The following is a 26,453-nucleotide window of genomic DNA, read 5'->3' on the forward strand; positions in this document are numbered from 1 at the left end:
TCTGATATGATCTGCATTTAGATTAATTTTAAAAACTTCCTGCTTTGATTTTAATTGTTTACTTTCTCCTTTGTTATTTATAAATAATATTTTCGTTTATAATTCATTAATATTATTATGAGATGAAGACTATTCCATGGTCTAGACTGGAAAAAGGCTTGTTTGTTTAGTTAACGCCTCGGTCATCCTGCTGTTAAAGGAGCTGAACTCATGACTTTTACATTACTCATCTCACGTTTGCAGTTGATTGTACCATCCAAGAACTTTTACGAGAAATGAAAATTTTTGTCTATTATTTTTATTAGAAAATTAATAAAATAACGTTATTTATTATAATTCTGAATTGGTACACACTGTTAATAATTTTTTAAAATTTTTCTTAATTTAAATTTAAATTCAAATACAGATAGATTTTTTATTGGTGGATTTTTATAGAATGGAGTCAAATAAAAATAACTTATGATGTAACTCTGAATTAAAAATGTGACAAATATTATATTTTTTCCTAAATAAAAACGTATTTAACAACATTAGCAACTTCACAATTCATTAACAACTTAATACAAAATGTAACATGATAAATGTTCGTGTGGGCGTTGTGTTTATACAATGGAATCTCGTTATATAGAACCTCAATAACGAACTTTTAGATTTTCTTATTTCATAGGAACCCACGACAAAATATTTTAGTTGTACGAACATATTTATAATGAACCTTCAGTTTAACGTTTCCTTTACCGTCCCGCGATAATAGAACTCCAATAATTTTCACTTCACAATAACAATTTCGTTACAACTTTTTCGCTTCTTTGCTATCGTTTTCGAACCGCAAAAGAGAGGGACGAGTTCAAAAGCAACTAAGAAGTTTTAGGTCAATAACAGCCACAACAATTTGTCATAGACACAGGAGTAAGTACGGCCATTTACGATTTTTTTAATTTAGTTATTGATCTTAAATCCTTATTTAACGTAAATGGGAAAAATGGCATACGGGAGACGAAAACATCAGGTATAGGAAACCATACCGTTTCTTAATTAATTAATAATATTTCGAATCATATTATTCTTACACTTGCTTCCTTTACCAAAGGGTATGTGGGAAAATATGATTCTGAGACGTTAATTAAATTGACAAATTCAGAATTAAACTACTTTATTTACGTGTAATAAGTAAAATTTAAAAAATATATAAGTAGCATACTGTATATAATATTTTTGTCTACTATGTGGACTTCATATTTTGCTATTTAATGATAATTTTGGTAAACGAAGGTCCTGCCGATGGGCCCCAAGGCCTGGCTGCGGATAATGCAATCTAGTTCTGCTCATTTGAGTGCTATTTGTTTAAAAAGAAGCTAAGATTAAACACAATGCTCTATTAACGTAGAACGCACCGAACATATTGGTTATAATTTTCCAACCAGGGACACACTGATATGCCCCATTTAAGAGTTACAAGCATCTGTTCGATGGTCTACCGGAAGTGTCCGCTGGCCCATCAGATAGGACCTTTGTCCAATCTACAGTTAACTTATTTGATAATAATGTACATACGTTTTTCATTAAAACAAATTTCCAGTTTAACAAAAATTTTCGAAGCTTCCCTCAATTTCATAATAACGAGATTCTACTGTGTTTTATTTCAAGTAAGCTAACGCCTATGGAAACGAATAAGGTAAGAACTCGTCCAGAATTTTTAAATACATACCTATAAAAGAAACAGGATAACATATTAGCTATGTAAAAAAGTGTAAAAAATACAGAATATTTTTTTTCTATGACCTAATTTTAATTCCCACATTACAGATAATCTATTATAAATTAATATAGAGAATATCTCATAATTTATTAAATTATCGGCTTTTTGAAAATAAATACTATATGAAAATTTCCATTAATAAAAAAAAAAAAAAGCAGTTTGACAAATGGCCGCTAGAAGACGTTATTTAGTATTACGTAGGTATCGAAGAGAACGTTTATGGTGTGATTCTGCGCAATAAAGTGCGTAATTGAAAAAAATTTGATAATTTTCGAAATGGCAAACAGATACGGAGATTATAGGTAATTTTGAAAAATAAATAAATAATCTTAATTATTTCCGATGATTTACGCGGTTATAAGATGGTTTAATGTTTTCCCGTTTATTTATTTCGTGTGGTTAAGCTAATAAGTATGGTTAAAATAAAAAAAACATTTCGTTCTTAAAACGTAAAATGTTGCAATATATTAACTGTAATTAACTAATTCGATGCGCTTTAGTCATTAAATGTAATTATTTAAAGAATAATTAAAGCGTAGAGATTATTCGAAAGAGTATTATTAAAGCATGACATCACAATTTCGATATTAATCAGCCATTTTGTGTTCCTTTTATCGCTATTATTTACTTCTATTCTTAGGAGTAATAAAGTAACACAAAATGGCTGAATAATATCTAATGGGAAAAATGTCATGCCATGCTGCAATAATGTAATTCTGGAATACTTTGAATGATTTTAACCTCATTCTACTTTTTTTTTTCAAATTAAAGAAAATGTTACTTCATATTTTGTGTTGAGAAAATATTTAAATTATTAATAATGAAAATGTATATCAAAATATAAAAGTTCTCTCGAGTTAATTTGCTAAAAATATGGAATTCTGCAGTATGGAATTTATTTTAATGTATTGTTTGGATTTATTGTAATGGTGAATGAATGGTTCTAAGAACCTAACTCGTAGCCTACAATCGAATTGTAAATGTATGCGAGGATTTATGTCGAGAAAGATGTGTTGTTCGGATAGGTTGACGTCTTGGTAAAATCCAAAATAAAGCTGGAAGACGTGATTTGTAAATTCAAAACTGTTCACACTTTTCTGGCAAAAGAGTTTAACAACAAACGTTTTTTGTTTGTTTTATAAACCTGTCTCTGGTTTCAAACTAAAAAATTTCCAATTTGAATGTTTCTAATATTCGATCGTTTGCACAATTCCGGATTGAATGTTTCGAAATATTCCAATTGGGAAATTTTTATCTGAAACCTGAGGCTGACTTATAACGAATAAAAAAAAAACCAAAAACATTTGTTCCTGGGTTCAGATCTGCTCTGTTCCCTTGTAACTTTTCATGTGTAATCAGATTGGAGTATAATTTCACATCTTATGTATGCTGGCTTACTTGGTTGCTGTGTTACAGTAACAAAGCATCAATGTAATAATAAAAAGAACTAAAATATTTAAAATATGGAATGTTCCAAAAATTTATCACTTTTCTTCTACAGATTAAAAGAAAATAAATAACAAAAAGAACAACTTCATAATGTAAAGTGAAAAATTAAAATTGGAATGTTAATAAATAGTAAAGAATTAGAAAATTTAAAAAATAATTAAAATAGCAAATTTTTGATGATGATGATATAGAATAAAATAAGTTAGAATTTTGTTAGCCTCTAAACTTGGTCTTCTCTATGAACTCAGTCTAACCTATATATTGGATACTGATTACTACAGAATTTTAACTTAAAATTAACTTCTTATAAAATATATAAAATATATTTTATAAGAAGAAACGTTGATTAAATTATTTGCATATTTTAACTTTCATTGTATTGTTTGTTTTATTAATTTTTAATATTTATTGTAACTATAATTAAGCTGTTAAACATATTATTGGAAGTGAACTGTCACTAAAATTTAAATTTGTTTTTCATCCTTTTGATCTGAAGACAGAACTGATACATTCTGAAAATATTTAATATTTTTGGATTTTTATGATTTCTTCATATTTTATGTTCTAATTTCATTGTTTAATACTACATGGAATTGATTTATGTGATGTAGCTAATGTCTATAGTTTGTTGATTCAAATTAACTTTTAGTTAGCATGAGAATTACCATAATAGTATGCTGATATTTTGTGTTAATCAGTTCTAGGGATGAGATATCCAAAAATAGCTGAGAGATCCAACAATTTAAGTTTAAGGAGTTCAAGATACTAAATAAACTTATCAGAATGGAACCAGCTTCTAAGAAAAACACTATTGGTCACCAACATGATTGTTTTAAGCAAGTAAAAATTGCTCCGAGCAACCAATATTTTGTAACGTCTCATGCAGGAATGTTGAACACTTGTCTTACAGGCAAGATAAGTGGAACATAGAATTTGAACAAATTAGATAGGAAACATTTCATGCAAGAGCACATTAGCTGGATATCTGTAAACAATTATATACTTTACATAAGCATTCAATAGAATGCCAGATGTTGTTCTGACAAAGTATAAAATAGACTGTCATCTTGTAATCAGTTTATATATACTATTTTTTATAATGTTCCTTAAGGCTATTCAATTAAAATTAAAAAGTTTTAAAATTAAATTTAAAAAAAATATATCTAATCATTGGTTAGATATTCAGTATCTTGTTTGAAATTAATGCATGAAAATTTCATTATTAAAATAATTGTCAGAGTAATGGACAGAGCTTTCTTGATGTCATCTCATAAATCAGTCAGATTTTATTACCTGTAAAGACAGATACTATGCAAAATATTTGAAAAAACATTATGAAGCAAATATTTTACAGTGAATTAGAAATAAAGACACATCTCTGCAAAAATTAGTGTATGTCTTGCAGATGACAATTATGAACTAGTAAGAAAGTGAATAATGCTAAAACTGGAAAAAGAAACCTTGTCATTACTGGTTATTAAATAAGTACAGTATAATGATAGTGCTGGAAAAATAAAAACTGATTAAGCCAATGGAAAAAACAGTTTAATCTTATTACATGTTTCAGATTGATTATACTCAATATACTTTTTAAGACTTGTTTCTATTGGCTATGGTTGGCAGTGAAATAAGATACTTGTGTGCCAAGTGGCACCATTATCAAAGGAAGCATTGAGATTGGCAAGAAAAAAGTAGAAAAAAAAAAGAACTGATTCTCATTTTTTAGTATTCTTGATGTTGGTGAGCTTCTGAATGGAACCTGTCAATACACGCATGAATTTCTATTTGTACAAATGTGCAAATTTCTTTGTCAATTTGTAGCCAGTTGTACTGAATATGTATATGGGAAGACTGATGAAATAAATACCATTATTGTTAAACAAAAAATTTGTATGGAATCATTTCCCTGAGGAAACACCACAACTGGTGACCTGAACAATGGACATGTGCAACCCACTATTTTGATGATGGATTTGGATTGAATCTCCATTTCTACAACTGAACAAAGATGAGATATGATGCCCCCTCTCAAACAACAAAGGAAGACCTCAACTCGACGGCAATTTCAAAAACTGAAGACAAAGGAAGATCAGCATAGGTGGTCAGCAGTTTGTTCTTTTTATCTGAGAGAGTTATTCAGTATTCGTTAGACCTCAATAACAGTAAATGTCACTATGTCTGTTACTGAAAATAATCATATGATCAAGGTTAATCACACTATAATGCCTGAATTTATATATAGTCCTGTATTTTGGAAACAAAATATTCAGTTATGGTTTACACAAGTAGAGGCAGCCTTTGTGCTCTCATGAATATCAAATGATGATACTAAGTACACTAACCTGGTTTTATCAGTTGACTTTGAAACCCTATCCTGTGTCATTGACATCATTTTTCAACCACCAGATGAAAACAAGTACAAAGCACTTAAACATAATGGAATTTGCCAATTCAGTGAGCAAACGCCTTAAAAAAATCACTAAGCGAGTTACAGTTGGGGAAACTGATGAGAGATAAACTGAACAATGAATTTATAGAATTTATGGCTACAATAGTTACTGGCCAATATTCAAATGATCCTATCTGTATCAAGTGGGAAGTTGGCACACCTAGCCACAAAGCAGACAAAGTGTATGAGGTCATGGAAGAGTGTAACACCATTTATGCCACAAACACTGACAGTTGTGGCAATCTCCCCATCCATTGTTTCTGATCTGCAAAAGCAAATAGAGCATCTCATCCTTCAGGTGGAATGACTTTCAAGTGAAGCAGATCCAGTACACGAAATAGTAATCACTGCTCTGTCTCAAAATCAAAGATATCCCTGTCAATGTATGCAAAACAGCCATAATCACAAATTTTGCTATTACCACAACCAGTTTGGTGCCTCAGCAAGGAAATACAGGAAGCCATGTTCTTTCAGTAGCTAGGGAAATTCATGGGCGCTACCATTCAGAACTCAGTGAGTGGTAGCAATTTTAGAATCTTCAGCATTGGCAATTGCCTAGTGGTTTTCGACCAAGTCACAAATCATAGATATTTAATTGACACTGGCAGCAATATCTCTTGCAATCCCACAAAGGGGAATACAAAAATGGCAAGATCCAAACCATTAGGGCTGTATGCACCCAACTAGTCAAGAATCAAAACTTTTGGCACTAAACTGCTGCATTTAGACCTTGGATTACATAGAACATTTAAGTAGCATTTTATCAGTGCAGAAGTTTCTACACCTATTATAGGAGCCAACTTTTTAAGGCATTTTGGCCTTCTAGTTGACTTAAAGAAACAAAAATTAATTGATATGCATACTAAGCTCAGTATGAAGGAAAGACTGGATATTTGCAGCCAACCAGTAACCCTCATTTCAAAGGCTATTAAAAGATTACCTGGACATGATATCACAAGACCTAAGTTTACAGCGACAAAACATTCAACTGTTCATTTCATCCAAACAGTAGGTCCTCCAGTACACAACAGATCACAACAACTGTACCTGAAAATATTTGTGGCTGCAAAGAAAGAATTTGAATTCATGATAGAACAAGGAATATATCACTCTTCAGAGAGTTCCTGGTCTTCACCTCTACGCTTAGTTCCAAATCCACCCTGCTAGCTGCATTCACCTCAGTTAAACACTTCTGGTTCATGCTCGAAGATTGCAATTTTAGTATATCGACTGATCACAAACTGCTAACCTTTGCCTTTAAAAAAAGGCATAACAGTCATTTCCTTCCTGAAATTGACAACTCAATTTCATTTCACAATTTATGACAGACATACAATATATTAAATGTACAGTAGAATCCCTCTAATCCGTCACCTTTGGGACTGGGGGTATGGTTGGAATGCAAAAAAGGTCGGATTATCAGAAAAAAGTAAAATAAACAATCTTCCCTTTGTTCAGTCTTTGTAGCACTGCTAATTTTTCATTTAATGAAAGAGTAACGTGTTTACGTTTCACTCCTGGCATGTTGAAAACACACACAATGTAAAACACATACTGTAACGAACACAGAAGAATGCCACGGACGGTGAGTTACTGACGAATCGGGACAAGTTTCTCGACTCCGACCACGGTCGGATTAACCGGAGTGACGGACTAGCCGAGGGCGGACTAGAGGGGTTCTACTGTATATACATTGTCATAGCCCACACACACATTCGAATAACCAATGTAGAAATGCCTTCTCCCATTGACTAATCAGCTATCTCACAGACACAAGAACAAGATGACAAGTTAAAGGAACTGCTAGTCAACAACCAGACACTATGACTTAGCAATTTGAAACTTCCAAAAACAGATGCAGAACTCTACTGCAACATATCTACAGTTATGGTGAGACCTTACATGACAAAAGAATACAGATACAAAGCATTCAAGACAATACACAATCTTTTGCATTCAGGGATTAAAACTACAAATAAAGCACAGCATTTCATTTGGCCATCAATGAATAAAGGCTGTTGCAGATGGGCAAAAGCTTTTATTCCCTATCAAAGAGCTAAAATCCATCACCATGTTGAGTCCACTTGGTTCTTTCCCAGTACTGGAGATTGATTCAGATATGTGCATACATCTGGATCTGGTAGGACCACTACCACCATTCCTAGTATATATAAGCTATCACCATGATAGATTGCTTCAGGTGATGGTCCAAGCATTCACGTCCAGTTGAATTTCTCACTTTGGCATTCCACAAGTCTAGTGACCAAGGATGCAGTTCAAATCGGAATTATTTCAGCGCTAACTAGATTACTGGGGATAGACAAACTGCTTAACAATTGCTTTTAATCCTAAAGTGAATGGCATAGTGGAACATCTACATTGACCACTCAAAACAGCAATAAAAAGTTATATGACTGAATGTTATGTGGACATTCTGCCAACAATCTTACTCTGATTCTCTTTGGCATTTAAAGAAAGACATTTGAGTTCATATATGGAACAACCCTCTGTCTATGGAGAATCCTTGGGCACCAAGCATCAAAGGATACAGACCCAAAGGAGTACATGGAGACTCTTAGAGAAGTCATGCTACATCTCCAGCCAGCACCATCTACCAACCATGCATCACAGAGGACAGTCTTCATCCACGAGGACTTACAAGTATGTTCACATGTTTTTTTTTTTAAGACAACAGGGTTCATAAACCATTTCACTCAGCATACAATGAACCATATAAGGTCATTGACAGATTCGACAAATGATTTAAAGTTACCATTAGGAATCATGAGGTCACAGTTTCAATTGACTGTTTGAAGCCCATCTTTCTTCTCAAAGAAAACACCCCAGCTGAACTGCTATGTAGCCAAGACGTTCAAGCACTGGCAACAGTCATCTATCAAACAAAATGCGATCAGGCAGGACAGTGAATTTCCTCATATGATTTTATGTCTAAAAACATTAGAGGAGGAATGCTGTGGTGGCAGGTGGCACTACCATCTAGGAAGCGTCAAGGTTGGCAACACAAAAAATAGAAAAAAGAACTGATTCTCATTCTTTAGTTTTGACATAGGTGAACTACTGAACAGAACCCGTCAATATATGAATTTTGATATGTATGAACATGTGACTTTCTTCATTTGTCAACTTGTAGCCAGTTGTGCGTATATGTTGGAAGACTGGTAAAATAAATATCATTGTTAAACAAAAAATTTGTCGAATTGTTTCTTGAAGGAAACACCACATATCTGTTAACATTCTGAAAGAGCTATTGAATATTTATTATTCAGCATGATATAGAACTCTTTTTACAGCTCTGTGAACTTGTTGATATAGAAAGTACCATAATAAAACCACTGATTTATTTCAACAAAATTTAATTCTTGATGTAAATGGACTTGTGATAATTGTGTTAATTTCCAAACTCATCCTGATTGTAAATTTAAGTACATCTTAGTTTATCAAGACCACCTAATAAAGTTTGTAATAACAGTCTCTATTACAATACTGGTGAAATTTATGAATAAATGCACCTAAACACAAAAAACCAGCAAATATATATACTGTATTTGCTAGATTTTGGTGTTTAGTAAATATCATCATTGGTGTTAAAATTATCATCATCAGGTTAGACAAAATTTAGATAGAAATGAATATGTATTTTAAAAATAGGATAGACATTCATTTGTATATTACACATTTAAATATATATATTTTCTGGTTTTATTTTTTTTTTTGGCATTTAGGTGCATGCAATTATTACAAAGTTTGTGTTAATGCTTTAAATGCAAGAGTTGAAAATAGTGTACCATTTGGTATACAGTATTTACTCTTCTTGGTATTCCATCAATACTTCAGTCAGATAACAGTAGTTTGCAAACAAAATACATTAACAATAAATCCATAACTCTGATTTTTAAGTAATGTTAAATTATCTGCCCCATTATGCTTTAATAAGGCTAATTTGAATAATTAGATATAAAATAATTTGACTAGAAGTAGGCAGTTATTACTTCATATCAAATTATTCAAATTAGCCTTATTGTAGCATGATAATATGGCAGATCATTTGACAAACAATAATTTGTAATTTGGAGGATTGCTGGCTTCCATTGGAAACTGTGCATGGAAAATCCTGGCACAGTCAATGCCAAGGAAACATTGAAAGAACAAACTAAAATATAAAAAATATGATCCCAATATGGATGCAGGATAAATGTAATCTTCATTGGAGTGAAAATGTATGGTTTATCCAGTTAATGAAGAACAGAGTAACATTTAGGTATGAAAAGATATCCATATGAGGTGCTGTTTGGTAGCAAAATAAAGGTTGGTTTGAATGCTTTAATTTTATTGTATTTAACACTAAATGAAGTTAGACATTAAATAAGTTAACCAGTTTTTGAATTCATTCACTTGAGCCACGAATGTCTATATGGCTCATCTTAAAAATATCAGTTTTTAAAACTCAAGAGAGCAATAAACTTAGTGTGAACAAGTATTTTTACTTAGAATCGTATGAATCACATTTGAATGAGTCACAGCATCTTCTGTGACTCATAACAAAAACTTTCATAATTATACAGTGATAGTGTTGTTTTAACATTATAAGTAAACATACTAAATATTAAAAATATTTTTATGTATTTTTTTCAATTAAAATATAATTTTGTTTATATTTTAAACTGTTTTGCTGACACTTTTGACAATTGCAGAACTAAAAAGCAGGTTTGTACTGTACATTGAAAGTAAAGTTCTAAAATGATAAAGCAACCCCCAACTCCAACAGATCTTGGCTGCTGGGGTATTGAAGAAATTAGATTCCAACAACAGCATGAAAGAAAAGATCCATTAGAATTATGCTACTTCATTATTTTAGGAACATTATTGTTAGCATGTAAACTTTTTAGTTTTACAATTTTTATTTGTACAATTTGATATTCAATTTTATAAAATTTAAGAAAGAATATTTAGAAACTATTTAATTTATTAATTATATGATTGATAAAAATTATATTTAAATATTTTGGGATTATTTAAGTTTTAAAAAAATCAATAAGTGAAAAATTTGTCTTAAATTAATTATTAAAGTAAATCTCATTCTTTTTCTTAATCATTTAGATTATAATTTTTTAATAATCTTATTTTTTCAAAATTAAAAATTTGTTTCATAAAATAATTTTTGTTCAGAGAAAATAAGCTTATTAATAACTTTACATTTATTAAATTATAAAAAAACTTTATTTTTATTAATCAAATAATAATTGACAGTTTATCCGCACAGGCAAAATAATAGCATTTGCCAGACATTTCATGCACAAGAATTTCCAGTGGTGATAATTCAGTATCCAATTTATAGTAAGGTCTGGTAAGAAACAGATTTTAGCATTGTTTAGAACAGTGGTTCTCAACCTTTTTTGTTGATTACCCCATTAGCCCCATTAGTTGTTTCTCAAGTACCCCTTATATTTTTGTATGTAAATTTTATAATTACTGCATTAGATGTATACAGTCCTTATAACTGAGCACCATAAAAAAAAAACTCTAACTATAACTAAAAGTGAATTACTTATTTTACATAAATAATAATAAATTTAATCAGATACATACATTTATTTATTATTATTTGATAAGTATATTATATTAAATCACAGAAGTCATTTCAATACAAAATTCAAGAAGTCATTTCCCTGCATAAATTACATTTCCTAAAAATAAATAATAATAATAATAAATTTAAATTATTCTACAATAATTTTTAACAAAATTTAATGGGATATTTGTTGCGATAAATCTTCAGCAATTTTTTCAAAATTTGGTTCCCACGTTGTTAAATAGAGATTATAATTGTGTACTGACCTTGAAAGTAATGGCTGCGAATTTATAACATGCAGAACAATACATGAATCTTTCAATTTTTCAATGCAGTGACACGCATTGCATGGTGGGGATATGATCCAGGCCTCATTATTCCTAATACCAGTAGTCCAGTAAAAACACGAAAAGCCCCAATCTTATGAAGAAATAATTAATGCTCAATTAAACCATAATTTTACTAGACTACAGGTTCACTCAGCACTAATGGCACAAATAGACAGACAAATCAAGTGGATAAACAAGTTGTTTAGACTGTTAAAAGGGAAATCTGTGTTCACACTGGGATATTTTAAAGCAAGTTTTTGTCGTTTCTTGTGTTAATAATTTACAGCAAATTGATTAACATACACCATTTTATAATGAAAGTTAGATGTACCCCTTTGATTTACACTAGTACCCCTGGTTGAGAACCACTAGTTTAGAAAATGTTTGATTTTGATATTAACATCTGTTTATAACATATGTATATTTAAAAATAAGTTATAATCTTGCTTAATAAAATAAATAAAAATAAAATTTGATTCTTTATTATTTCCCAAAAACGAAGTATTTGAATTATAATAATTTTGAACACTTGAATTTTATCAGTTAAACTACTCAATATAACAGAATTAAAAGCAAGCTTACTTTTTTAAAACCAAATTAATTTGTGAATATTTATTCACATTTTCAAAATAACAATCTTTTACTTTATATGATGATTAGGAAATTCTTACAGGAATGGTAATTTGAATTCTTAAAAATACAATAACTGATAAGATCCAAAATCTCAAACATTATTAATACATTAACATAGTTTTTGCTTCAATATTAAAAAAAAAAAATTCTTCTTTTTATGATTTTTAAATCTTTAAAAGTAATTATTTGAGCTTTTTTTTTTAATAAATTTTCTAATATCTAAATTTAATTAACTGATTAAATCATTTTTTATAGTTTAAAATCTGTTTTAATATTAATTGTAAAATTCTAATTTCTTGCTTTTATGAATAAAAATTATTTTTTGTGTAAATGCTTTTGAATTAACATTGTCTTTTGAGATACAAGATTAAAAATTTAGATTAAGTATCTCAAGGTGGTCAAAGCTGGTAAATTCAAAAATTTTATATTTGAAGTATTTATTTCCTTTGTTAAAGAGATCTGAAATTTTCCAGTATGTTAATGTGCATAATCAGCTATGTTTTAAAATAATTATTTAGATTAACTAGTACTTAGGAAAAGTTTACTTTCCTTCTCCGAGTGCATCTAGACATTAGTTATATGCAGTGTATGATTGGTAAAATTTCCAGAGGGAAAGATGATCACTTGGTTTATGTACAGCTTAAAATTTTATCTCATTTTATTATTGGTGAGGGTGGCAAAAAGATCATGGTGATAGTACTACTGAAGTGAGAAAAAATTGTAGAGTACGTGTAATTTGTTTTTGATGCATCACATTATCATCATAATTCTCTGAATGTGTATTTATCTGCAAATTTTTAAATGTTATACATATTTTGTGATTACTGTCAACACTTTGACAATTATGGCTTCATATCTTGATAGCAGATAACATGCTTATATAGAGGATCCTTTAATAAACATTTACTGTATTTTCTCACATATAAGACAATCTCGCATATAGGACGAGGTGTGACTTTAAAGATCAAAATAAAGAAAATTTGATTTATTAATACAATTTTAATTTTATTTTGTTTAATCACAAATAAAATATCAAATTCACATAAATACACACATTGTCCCACAAAATTTACTGGCATTTTAAACCTATGTATGTGTGTCTCGTTAATCCGAAAATTAAGTTCGGTAGACTGTCATTACAGCTTTCAGGTTACACACTTCTTTTATTGTTTCCACATATGCATTTTGGACTTATATAAATGTTAAGTCCCTCTTCAGTGCAATACTACAAATTATTAAAAAAACACAATTAGTAACATGACAAAATTCCTCGCGTATAGGTCGTATTTAATGACATAAAACTATCTTAAAAATTGTCACACTTATACGATACCTATGGTTCTGTCTTCTAAAACCACAGTGTACAATGGGTAACATTGGAAAGATTTTTTTAATACAGCCGTTAAAAACACCACAAATACATTTTCCAAAACATTAATATGGAAAAACCTAATATATTAATAATTTTATAATTTTTTACTTTACAACATCACATATCTTAATAAAATAACAATATAACACGATATTCACTTTTAACATGTGCTCATAAAATCTTATAAGTTCAACTTTTAAAGAATGTGTATATTCTACAATATAAATGTTGCAGTAACTGCAATTATAATCATTTTACAGGTTAATTATCAGGTAACCAAAAAAGTTCTGTCGTTTTTTGTCGAAAGAAAACAAATATAAAAATGTATAGGAAATAACACAATTTATTCATCAAAATAACCACCCTCACATTCAATAACCTGTTCCCAACGGGAAACAAGCTTATAAATTCCATTTTTATAAAAGTCACGATTTTTAGAGTTGAAAAACTTCCCTAATTCCGTTTCTATAACCTCTCTATTTCTAAACTGTCAATTTCGCAGATGATTATCTAGGCTTAAAAATAGGTGATAGTCAGAAGGGCTAATGTCAGGGAAATAAGGAGGGTGCAAAAGAGGTTCCCATCCAAGGGTCNAATAACTTTAGCTCCAATGCATCCTATTCTGACTGAAAAGAAAACAGTTACTTCGGTTGATTTTAAAATTGGAGAAGTAAGTCGTCTTCAAAATCAAGTATCAGGGAAATGGAAAAGGGTGAGTTTAATAGTTCATTCTTGATTATTATTAAGTTATTGACTTCGTTTCTGTTGTTTTCATACTTTAAGCAATTTTGACAAGTTCTAAGATTATGTCTTCTTAGACTTTCTGTAAAGAAAATTGTTCATATTTTTAAAAAAGTTTAAAATTTAGTTTATTAAAGATTTATTAATTAATATATTCTTATTTATTTTAATTTTTATATAAAAGGGTGGACAACAATTAAAGCAACATTCACAATTATGTGAAATCCATTGTAATGACAACTCGGTCTATGCTGTTTATAGTTGTGTTTATGGAAGACTTGTTGAAGTAAATGAAAACTTGCTTGAGAAACCTCATTTGTTAACAGAAAAGGTAAATTTTTGAATTTCTTCATTTATTTTATTCTAAAACTAATTTCATAATAAATTATGATTATTCCAATTATTATTATTATTATTCCAGACTTGGTCTGAAGGATACATTGCTATTGTCTTGCCTCCTCTAGGAAGCAGTGATGTACAAAAAAATGCTTTAAAATAAAAGCTCAAATTTTATTTCAAAATTTTTAATCTATATTATTATTAAGACAACAAGGGATTGAACACAGATTTTTGAATTCAGAAATATTAGCTTAAGAATATAATTCCAAGCATTTATTTTCATGGACTAATTGCTTTAAACTGGTGAAGTGTTTGTTGTTTCACTAGTATGCCCGAAAGAAAATTAAATTAATAATAATTTTGGTTAAGAAAAATCTCGTACCAAATACACACAAATTGAAATAACTAAATACAGTGGGTGATTGCTTAATGAACATAATCCGTTCCAAGACTTTGTTCGTTAACCGATTATCAATTTACCATAGGTTTTTATGGGAATTTGATTAATTTGTTCCGGAGACTCCAAAAAATAAAAAAATATATACTTTTTTACTACATTTATTTATATGTAATAGTAAAAATATGTATATATATATGTGTGTGTGTGTGTGCAGTCTTGCATTTTTATTAGTCATGATTTTTCTGTTTGTGGGGGTAAAAGAATCTGTCCAATGTGGATTGTTTTTCTCTTTTTTTTCAGGATTTTTCGGAAGTAACTAATAGTATTGTAATTGTAGATATTCCCAACACGATTAACTTTATTCTGATTTGGATGCCACTTGGATGATCGTGTTCTGACATCCTCCCACTTCTTGAAAAGATCTTTAGTAGCAGATGTTGACATTGGTCCTCTTTCATCTTCCTCTTTTTCAAAACACATCTCGCCAAGTTTCTTGGTATTCTTCATTTCAGAGTTCTTGGAGTTCTTCTGTCGTCAGATCAGTTTCAGGTTTCATTATGAGCTCTAAAATGCTCTTTATTTCTCAGATGTGATTTTCATTACTCCATTAGCAGTTTGAGACTTCTTGATATATCTTTCATAGCTAAGATTGTGTGCCTACTGTAGACCTATTCGAGCCATACTGCCTAGCAATATCAGACATCTTGTGCTCACTTTCTACCTTTGCTATTATCTCTTACTTGGTTTCTACGGTGAGCACAGTTCTTGACACTCCTCTTTTCAGGCTCCATAATATTATCAATTTCGTTTTTAAATAAAAAGTTCATAAAAGCACTTACAAAAATTCAGAGAACAGAAATCAATTAGCCCACAAAAAATTATTTAAATGCAAGGCCCAGATGAAATTCGAAATTTGGTATTAAAACGTTAATGAATATTCGATGGGACAGTTAAACTTTCACCTTTCGTAAATAAATCCCGACGAAAACTTAACAAGTGCCCGTGTGACAGTCTCGCGAATGCTATAAAAAATTATTTGTCAGAAAGGTAAACAAAAAGCTGGAATTACAGGAGAGCGTTTCAAAATTCGGAGGAATATTACACTATCCGATTGGTATCAGGTTGAGCATCGATGTTGACATCTCCTGCACTCCGAAAGGTTTTGAATTGTTACCTGAAGACAAGGGAAAATCAGTCGGTATTAGTTATTTTCCGTTGCTTCTTTTTATGTTTGTTCAGTAAAGTGTTCGTTATCTGAACGTGTGTTCGTTGTCCAATCATAAAAATCTTTCGCGAAAGTGTTCGCTATCCAATCTGTTTGTTAACCGATCACCCACTGTATATTGTACCACTGTTGATCTATTTGCATACCATTTGATATATTGATTAAATTATCATCTTTAAGTTTTATAATCACAATATGTTCCTTAAATTTACATTTATACATATCTTTTTCTGAATGAATTATTTTTATGTTATTTCTATCTATTTGACAATTACTATTTTTTATATGGTTGAACCATGGAGAATTATTCTCGCCATCATATTTTAATCTAATTGCTGCTTTGTATTCTTTAATTCTTAATTCTAACATTCTACTAGTTTCACCTATATAATTTTTTGGTTTTTGGCAATTACAATTAATTTTATATACAACTCCTGATTTTTTTTAATTTATCAACATTCATTTAATATTTATTATTATTATTATTGTAAATATTACGTGAAATTTTATTAGTCAAAGATGGGGCCAAAACAATTTTTTTTTTTTTTTTTTTTTTTCTTGATAGTCTATCACAGTGGTCCCCAACCCCCGGGCCGCGGACCAATACCGGTTTGTGAATCAAATGGTACCGGGCCTCCCAAGGAATATTAAATTACTGGTATATCCATTTTATTTACTATGGTGTATTTCTCTCAGATTTTGCGACTTTTAATGGACGACGGAACAATGGAATAAACTGGACATAAGAAACACACTTTGGGTGTCATTGTCTTCTATTACCTCCAGATGGAAACTTCTTGTTGCAAATAAACAAGCTCAGGATTCTCATTGATTTAACATTCTAGTGAGTTAAAATGTTAAATCGCATTATATTCATTTTTTGGTGTAACTATATTTTATTTTGAAGGCATGTTTAAATACAATTAAATTAAAATTATTAAATTAAATCAATCTAAAATATAAACAATTGGTGTCCCCCCTCAGTGGGCCGCGATAAAATATCAAATGTTGACCAGTCTGCGGCGATAAAAAGGTTGGGACTGCTGATCTACGGAACTTAATTTTCGGGTTAAAGAGACATACATACATACATACATACATACATACATCATAATAACAGCTACCAAAAGTGATATTTAGTGGCATTTTAAACTTTAAGAGAAAATCTTGTAAAATTGACAACATAATTTGTTCATGTAAAGCTGGACAATCAGGAACTTTTTTTGCTAATTCTTAAGTCAAATCCACTCTCTATCGATTACACTTAAGAGTTTCTCCAAATTTTGATTTCTGAATAGTCATTTTTTCATATGGGAATAGGTCAGAACTTATATCAGGTTCCTGTGTGATGTTGGAATTTCAATTTGGAATTCAATTCAAAGCTTTTCCTATTGCTATTCATCTTTACTCCTGACAGTTCACAAGAACAATTCAAACAACCCAGTGAAAATACTTTTGTTTTTAAACATCAGAGGGTGTGCATCTGGTAATAAATGCAAATACAAGGTTCATAAAAATTGTTCCAAAAATGCAAAGAATCCTTCGCTCGTGCTTATAGGACGAACTGGGTTTTTGAAGCAGTAAAAAATGAATAAATAGAAACCTTGTCTTATATGCGAGTAAATATAGTATTTTCCTCTCTCTCTCTCTCCTGATACTTGCAACGCTTTGATTAGATAGTTATTAAGGATTGGAGAAATGATTTTACCATGTGGAAGATTTTATATGCAAAGTTTAGTATTGAAATGATTATAATCTATGGAGAGTAGAAGAAACTACAGAAGATTAATGGTGTACTCTTGAAGACTTAGCTTTTGGTTTAATTTAATTTGTATTATTAAAATTAGACTGCAAAGATGATTAATTGCAAAACTTTAAGAAATCCATTCTCTTAAATTAGTTAGTTCTAAATAATTTTTATGTACATACAGTATTAATATAATTTTATTTGTTATTTAGTTAATACAGGAAAATGTCTCATAAATTTGTGTGATTAATATAATAAATATCTGATATCCAGCTCCCCTCGATGTGGGTTCCTGTCTGTGGTGAGGGGACCTCCCAGAGATGGTTCAGTAATTCTTCTTTACCATCCCTGGGATCTGAATACCTGTAAAGTACTATATTATTTTTCTGCCCTCTACAACGATTATCGACACGACTGTGTGTCGGAAATAGCCATTACCTAACAGGTACTTTATGCAGATTCGCGTTAATGTGCCAGGCCAGACTTTAAGTGTGCACCGAATTAAATAATGACAAACTTAGTCAATAACAATCAAATATTTAATAAATATTCTAGTAATAACTATGTACAAAATTGAGAAAAAAATCAAATAACAATTTATTCAATTAAAGTCAATAAGAATCAACCCGACAAACTCAAATCAATCTATTTTCTAACTTAAATCTATTCCCCTTTGGAACTCGACAAAACTCAAAGACTTAACTTGTGTACAATAATTCTTATGAATTAAAGATCCTAATCGTCACCTCAATATACTAGGAACCTTTTTCCTCAACTCTCAAGACTTTCTCTAATCTTTGATCCGCAAATCGAATACTTCAAAATCACCTTGAAACTACTTTATCCTATCGGACACCTCTCTCTTTTGCTGCTACGAAGCTCACCATGCTCGTTGCTAACAGAAGCTCACCTTGGTCATCTTCACTTGAGGTTCAGACTTTATACTGTGAGGTGACATCACGATTCTAAGTGAGATCACTCCCCTCATTTACATACTTATTTGATAACAAACTTTTTTCTGTTTGTCTGGCAGCCTATTTTCCAACAATACTCGCTAACCTTTTACATTATTCTTTTTGACAATTTTTGGGATGTTTTATTCTTTTAAGGTTTAGCAAGTTTCCTAAGTTGTGCTTGTGGGGTCTCCCTCTTTTTTCTCAGTGCAGACTTACTTTTCTCCGCTTGGGAGCGTAAGTGTGTGCAATTTTTAATTACGGCGCTTTTCTCTCGTCGGTGAGTTGGTTTCTCTTCTATTTTTAAGTTTCTAAGGTGACCGGTGAGGAAACCTTTGTCCTAACAAAACATATAAGCCCCAAACAAAAATAGAATAAAAGCAAAAATAAAAGTAACTAAAAATAATGCTCTGACTTGGTTCCTTACACGCCCACCCACGTGTTTGCTGTGCGTGGTATCCCGTATGCCGGAAAGGGGGATCCTGGTAGTTGAGGGGCAACATAATGTTCCCAACATACTGCTTTGGCCCTGCTTCGGATAAACGGGAGGCTCAAATCAGGCTCCATTTGAGTCATTCTTGACCTCGGCCTGGAGTCAACTGATCGATGCAGACCGGGCAGACACATCAGACAAGGTGTGCTCTTCTTGTAAAAATAAATTTAAAAACACGCCAATGTTTGTATAACTTATGGATACAAATTCACTGAGTTTAGCGTTAATAAAGTTCCTTTAGTATAAACAATGCGCCGCTAGCATCGTAAAATATAAAAATTCGAACATGTCAAAAATTATTTGCACGTTCTTAAACGGAATTTCCGGACGCCTGTTTGAATTTAAATATTCTGTTCCTTTGGAACATCCTGCACGTTTGTCTTGTTAAAATTTGTTCTTTTCACCTGAAGATGACGATTATACATTCGTCGAAAGTGCTTGTGTTAATACTAAAGGAACTTTATTAACGCTGAACTCAGTGAATTCGTATCCATAAGTTGTGCTCTTCTTGACTGCATTGTGAGGGTATAGCTCCTTGGAAGCCCTGGTGTGACAGTCTATGGAAATACTTCATATGACGGCATCCCCTTGTTGGGCCCCATGTTGGGTGGGGTCACTAGGAGTTGAATAGTTATTTTTAAATATGGATTCTCTAAAATCTAAAACATCTACCAATGCATTGCCACCAAAGGAGGTCAGTTCCTCCAATCAACCAACCTACCTTATTGTTCATGCTACGGGAGAAACACCTTTGTCTAAACGTTCTCCTTTTTTAATTCAAAAACTCTGAATCGACTATTGGGCACCTTTAAAAAATTCAAAAGTTGAGGTCAGGAGATCTACTCGTAGAAGCAGCCTCCCTCAACAGTCAACAAAGCTTCTGAAAACAAAGTCTTTAGGAGACATAATGGTCACCATCACACCACACACAAGTTTGAACTCATCACGTGGTGTGATATCTGAAAATGATCTGATTTCTGAGGCTGAATCAGATATTCAGATTGGTCTTTCAGACCAAGATGTCACTGCTGTTCGACGAATTTCGATCCGGCAAGATGGTAAGTTGATACCAACAAAATATCTTATATTGACTTTCAACAAACCAACATTGCCATCTTCTGTTGCGGCAGGATATCTCCGTTGCCCAGTTCACCCATACATTCCAAATCCGCTGCATTGCTTTAAATGTCAGCAGTTTGGACACTCACAAACATCATGCGGAGGAAAAAAAGCATGCGCACAGTGTGGAAATGAAGACCACAAGTACTGAATGCACAAGTTCTCCATGCTGTGTAAACTGCAAAGATTCCCATCCTGCCTACTCCCGAAAATGCACTGCATGGCAGAGAGAAAAAGAAGTTCAGCGGGTGAAGACGGTGAATAACATACCTTACCCAGAGGCACGTCACATAGTCACTCCAAATGCACCAGTGAAACAGAAGACATTTGCATCATAGACTCAATCCATGAGTGAGTTCTCTGATATCTCTGATGAAGAGAATAATATGGAGGTGACACAACCAACCTCACCTTCAAAAGGAAAATTCTCAGTAAAATTGAAGAGGGACACTTTTTCTAAGAATGCTGCCTCAAACACAATGGATCATAAAATAATCCAATGGAACTGTTGTGGTTTCTGCAACAACTTCTCTGACATTAAACACTTGACATCATCTACCTCATCTCTCTGTGTGGCACTCCAGGAAACACATCTAAAACCTGGAGAAAATATTTCTTTAAAAGGATTTGATCGCTACCACAAGGATAATGATAGCCACAACCATGCAAGTGGTGGTGTGGCTATTTTGGTTTCAAATCACATCGCATCCTTGCCGGTACAAATAACTACTGATTTGCAAGCTGTGGCAGTCAGAATTTCTGTTGGAGTAACTGTCACAGTTTGTTCTATATACTTGCCACCAGATATCAGAGTCAATGAGGATGAATTGGATGCATTAGTTGAACAGCTGCCAACTCCATCTCTTCGATTTCAATGGCTATAATCCAATGTGGGGCAGTCCAGACATCAACCAACGAGGCAGAGCCATTGAGAGATTAATAGGTAATCACCAACTATATCTATTTAATACTGGAGAAGTGGCATACAGTAGACTCCCTATAACGCAGTAGATACGTTCTGCTTTATAAGAATTTTGCATTGTATGAATCCTTAAATACATGAGCCAATCACAGCCCGACACATGTGAAGTTTATGGACTACGGCTGTTTGAAAGGTTTTCTTCCATAAAATTAATCAATTCTAGACTAATTCGACTCAATATTTCCAAAATACTCATAATTTTTTGGGAATAATCCGTATAAACTATGCTATAAACAAAAAATTGTAGGATTACTTACCGAGTGTGCACCATTCGATGTCGCCATTGCTTAAGCTTGTTTTCGTCGCAGAGCAGTGTACCAAACAGCGGCCGTGAATTCTGATAAGTTATTTTTATGCAAAAAATTTGTTGAACTTTGGAGACATCATTAATAGAAATAATTTTTATGGCCGTTGAATAAGAAATGTTTCTTTCACAAGAAATGTATAAAATTACAGTGCTGTATTAGACTTACGGTACCTAATTTACATACTGTACAGATGATAGTAAATTCAACTTACTCGCCTAAGCTCTCCGTAGCGTGGTGCTGGACGGTGGAAAGTATATATATATAATTATAATAAAGTTAAAATAAATTAAGTTAATATTGTACAGACGATAATAATACTGTACAGACAATAGTAAACTCAACTTACCCGTCTAAACTCTCTGTAGCGTGTAAGTAGTTTGGCTGCTATTGGTCCAGATTCAACCAATTCTGTCGCGACACAAGTCGGTGATGACATTTTACGCGTCCCTTTTAGTGTCTTTATACGAATACTGTCGCAATTTTTCACTGCGTTGTAGGGGGTCTACTGTACTTCCATGCCCCAACAAGAACATTAACTGCCATTGATATATCATTAGCAAGTCCAAACCTGTTTTCAGCATTTATATGGGAGGTTGGATCCAATCCACTCTCTAGTGACCACTTCCCAATATTTCTAAAATACCAAGGCAGAGAAAGCTGTGAAACAGCCCGTCCAGTACGCTGGAAACTTGAAACGGCAGATTTGCCTGCATTCTCCTCTTTGGCTGACATCACTGAGGAAATGGTCTTGCAATGGAGGAAATGGTTTGCAGATATCAATGATGCAGTTGAGGTTGTCACTTTCAGTATCATTCAGGCAGCGGAAAAAACAATGGGGAAAACATCAACTAGATATCCAAAACATCCTAAACCATGGTGGAACCAGAATTGTGAGGCAGCATTTAAAGCACAAAAGAAAGCATGGGGGATTTTCAGAAGATACCCCACTGCTAGAAATTTGATAGCTTTTCAAAATGCAAAGACAAATGCCAGAAGAATAAGAAGGCAATGCCAAAGGGATTCTTGGAGGAAGTATGTTTCTAGCATAACATCTTCCACCAGCTCAAAAGCAGTCTGGGATAAAATCCATAAAATTAACGGGAAATATGCTTCTCACTCTGTCCATGCTGGAAAATAATGGCACAATAATCAGAGATATACAGAGTATTGCTGATATGTTGGGTATAATATTTTCCTCTTCATCCAGCAATATTATGTATCCAAGAAATTTTCAAGCTTATAAAGCCCAAAGTGAAAAACAATATTTAAATTTCTATAATGTAGTTATGGAAATATACTATTTACTAATATAATGTGAATATTATATTATAATATATACTATTTACTAATATAATTTAGTGAATAGTATGTTAGGAAATATACTATTTACTAATATAATTTAGTGAATAGTATATTTCCATAATGTAGTTATGGAAATATACTATTCACTAAAATTGAATTACATATAGCTATCTCTTGCTCAGGGAATAGTGCCATAGGACCAGATAAAATCCACTACAGCATGATTAAAAATCTGTCAAATAATTCCCTTTCTAATCTCCTGCATCTGTTTAACAGAATATGGACAGAAAATACTTTTCCCGACTCTTGGAGACTTTCAATTATTATCCCCATTCCAAAACCCGGTAAAGACTGCAAGAATCCCTCTAATTACAGACCAATCTCTGACAAGTTGCCTGTGTAAACTTTTTGAGAGGAAGATAAACAGACGCCTCCTAGAGAAAAAGAACTACTTTTCATCACATCAGAGTGGATTTCATAGGAACAGAAGTACCACGGACAACTTAGTAAACCTTGAAACATCTATACGTGAAGCATTTGTTAGACGACAGCATTTAGTGTCTGTGTTTTTTGACATAGAGAAGGCCTATGATTGCTGTTGGCGATACGGGATACTTTGTGATCTGTACCAATTCGGATTGTGGGGTAATTTGCCAGTTTTTATAAAAACTTCCTGCAGAATCGAAGATTCCAAGTTAGAATGGGTAACACCCTATCTAGGTCTTTTGCTCAAGGTGTTCCTCAAGGTTGTATTTTGAGTGTGACTCTGTTCCTAATAAAAATTAACAGCATAGCTAAGTGTCTTCCTCCTAGTGTAAAACACTCTGTACGTGGATGACTTTCAGATCTCCTGCCAGTCTAGTAACATGAGTTTCATTGAGAGACAACTGCAAACCTCTCTAAATCGCATAGACAATTGGTCCAAGACCAATGGTTTTACCTTTAACACATAGAAGACCTCATGCATCCACTTTTGCCGAAGGCGTGGTTTGCACCTGGATCCGGGAATTTTCCTAAATGGATATAAAATCCCAATGGTGAATGAGGCTGTTTTTGGGTGTTTCTTTTGACCAAACACTGACATTCTTGACACACTTGTGCAACCTGAAGTGTAGATGTTTAAAATCTCTAAACCTTGTAAAGGTACTATGCTGCTCATCCTGGGAAGCAGACAAATGTTCTATGCTCAGGATTTATAGGGCCCTTGTCCGCTCAAAGCTGGATTTACGAATGCATTGTGTATGGCTCTACGCGAGAATCTACTCTTCGGATGCTGGATCCAATCCACCATCAAGCACTGCGTTTGTGCACTGGTGCATTTCGAACTTCCCCTGTCCAAAGTCTGTACGTGGATGCTTATGAGCCTCCACTATCTCTCAGGAGAGAACAGTTGTCTCTTTTTTACTACATCAAACAGAAATCTCTGAATAGACTTTCAGCTAAAAATTCAGACAGTCAGCTGAAAAGGTTATTTGCAACTCAGACGAGTAGTGTCCCTACATTCGACATAAGAATGGAGAATGTAAGCAGCACAATTGACCTGGACACAAGCAACATCTCACAGGTTGAGGTTAATAGTATTTCACCTTGGTCAACCCCACCGATAAATGTTGATCTAAGCTTAAAATGGTTCCCCAAAGAAACCATGCCAGATTACGTCTACAGACAGCACTTTGCAGAAATTCAAAATCATGACAGGAATTTAATTCCTATTTACACCGATGGATCTAAATCGGATAACTATGTTGTCTTAACCTTTGTTTGCCAAAATGAAATCGTTGCAGAACAAATAGCACCGAATTCTTCCATTTTGTCTGCAGAGTTGTAGGCTAGTTATTTAGCCCTAAAATACATAAATAGGAAAGGTCATCGTTGCTGCGTAATTTACACCGATTCAGTTAGTGCACTTCAGTCTTTGATCTCGTATGAACCTAGTTCTCACTCCATAGTGTTTAAAATTTAGAAACTAATTTGTTATCTCACTACGAGAAATTTTTCTGTAAGGTTTTGTTGGGTCCCAGGCCACGTGGGTATAAGAGGTAATGAAGAAGCAGACACAGCTGCTAAGTCAGCAAGTCCTGCACAACATACAATGCATATTGAAGGAAGTGATTTGAAGCTAGTTTTTAAAAAACGACTAGCAGAGAGATTGCAAATTATGTGGAATGCACAAATCCACAATAAACTATACAAGATCAAACTGTTAATAGAAAATTGGACACGCAATAGGTATTATGATAGGAGATCTGAGGTTGTCCTTACTCGTTTGAGAATTGGACACACTCACTTTTGAAGGGTGAAAATCAACCAGTATGTCAGTACTGCAACTGTACTGTAAGTATTAAACACACATTTTGCAACTGTGTTGCTTTTGATCAGAGTCATAGACAGAATTTCGGAAATGCAAGCTTGAGAGAGATTTTGGGCCAGAGGCCAAAAATCTCTCTCAAGATCAAAAATCTGAACAATATACTGGACTTTCTGTATAGAGAAATTTGATTATTTATTTATTGTACAGTTTTATTTACTTTGTGTTGATTATTTAAATTATTGTACAGGTAGGCCTCCTACAACGCGGTACCTTTACAACATGTTTTCGCTCCAACGTGGTTGGAAAAATGCGGAAATTTTCTTACAATGCGGTACTTTTACAACGCTGTTTATGGTATTTAGAAACAAATTATTTTCACATAACAGAAAAATCTCAACGGATCACTTAATACGCACCACAGTTCGGTGTACAGAGCTAAATGTTTTCGAAAACAGCTGTTTGTGCAAGTTGACGTGTTATTCCCATGAAAGTTTCAGGGAAAGACTGGTTTCTAGACAGATGTGCATCAGTTACCATAAACACTCAAATATATCATTGAATTTTCGATAATTTATACTCTTTCAATACATGGGGACTGCAAAAATGGTCCAAAATACAGTATAAACTTCTATTGGGTGTATATTTTTAACAACATAGTGAAGGGAAGTTATTTTTTGCGATTTTTACTGTCCACAAAACTGCTTTAAAAAATTTTAGCCATAACAATGTCGAATGAAAAGAAAGCACAGTCGTTAAAAAGGAAATTTATTAATATATCTCTTCAAACAAAGATAGAAATTTTGAATCGAATTAAAAATCAAAAGCGGATAGCTGATATTGGTAGGCATTTTAATTTAAATGAGTCAACTATTCGGTCGATTAAGCAATAGGAAGAAAAGATTAGGAATTCAGTCGCATCCGGATCATCTATTCTTGCGAAAAATGTTGCTCG

At 32.5% G+C, this 26,453-nt stretch overlaps 1 protein-coding gene across 1 annotated transcript in view; it reads left to right on the plus strand.

Annotated features, from left to right (window-relative positions):
* The first annotated feature begins 1,929 nt into the window (after positions 1-1,929).
* The window catches only part of LOC111626046 (eukaryotic translation initiation factor 4H-like), an 80,057-nt gene continuing 55,533 nt past the window's right edge, over positions 1,930-26,453 (plus strand). Inside the window, exon 1 of the mRNA XM_023369325.1 lies at positions 1,930-2,061. Coding sequence (XP_023225093.1) covers positions 2,036-2,061 — 26 coding nt within the window. The 5' untranslated portion in view covers positions 1,930-2,035. The remainder of the gene's footprint in view (positions 2,062-26,453) is intronic.

Source organism: Centruroides sculpturatus, unplaced genomic scaffold, assembly GCF_000671375.1.
Source record: "Centruroides sculpturatus isolate CEXI.00-Female unplaced genomic scaffold, Cexi_2.0 scaffold496, whole genome shotgun sequence".
NCBI lineage: Eukaryota > Metazoa > Arthropoda > Arachnida > Scorpiones > Buthidae > Centruroides > Centruroides sculpturatus.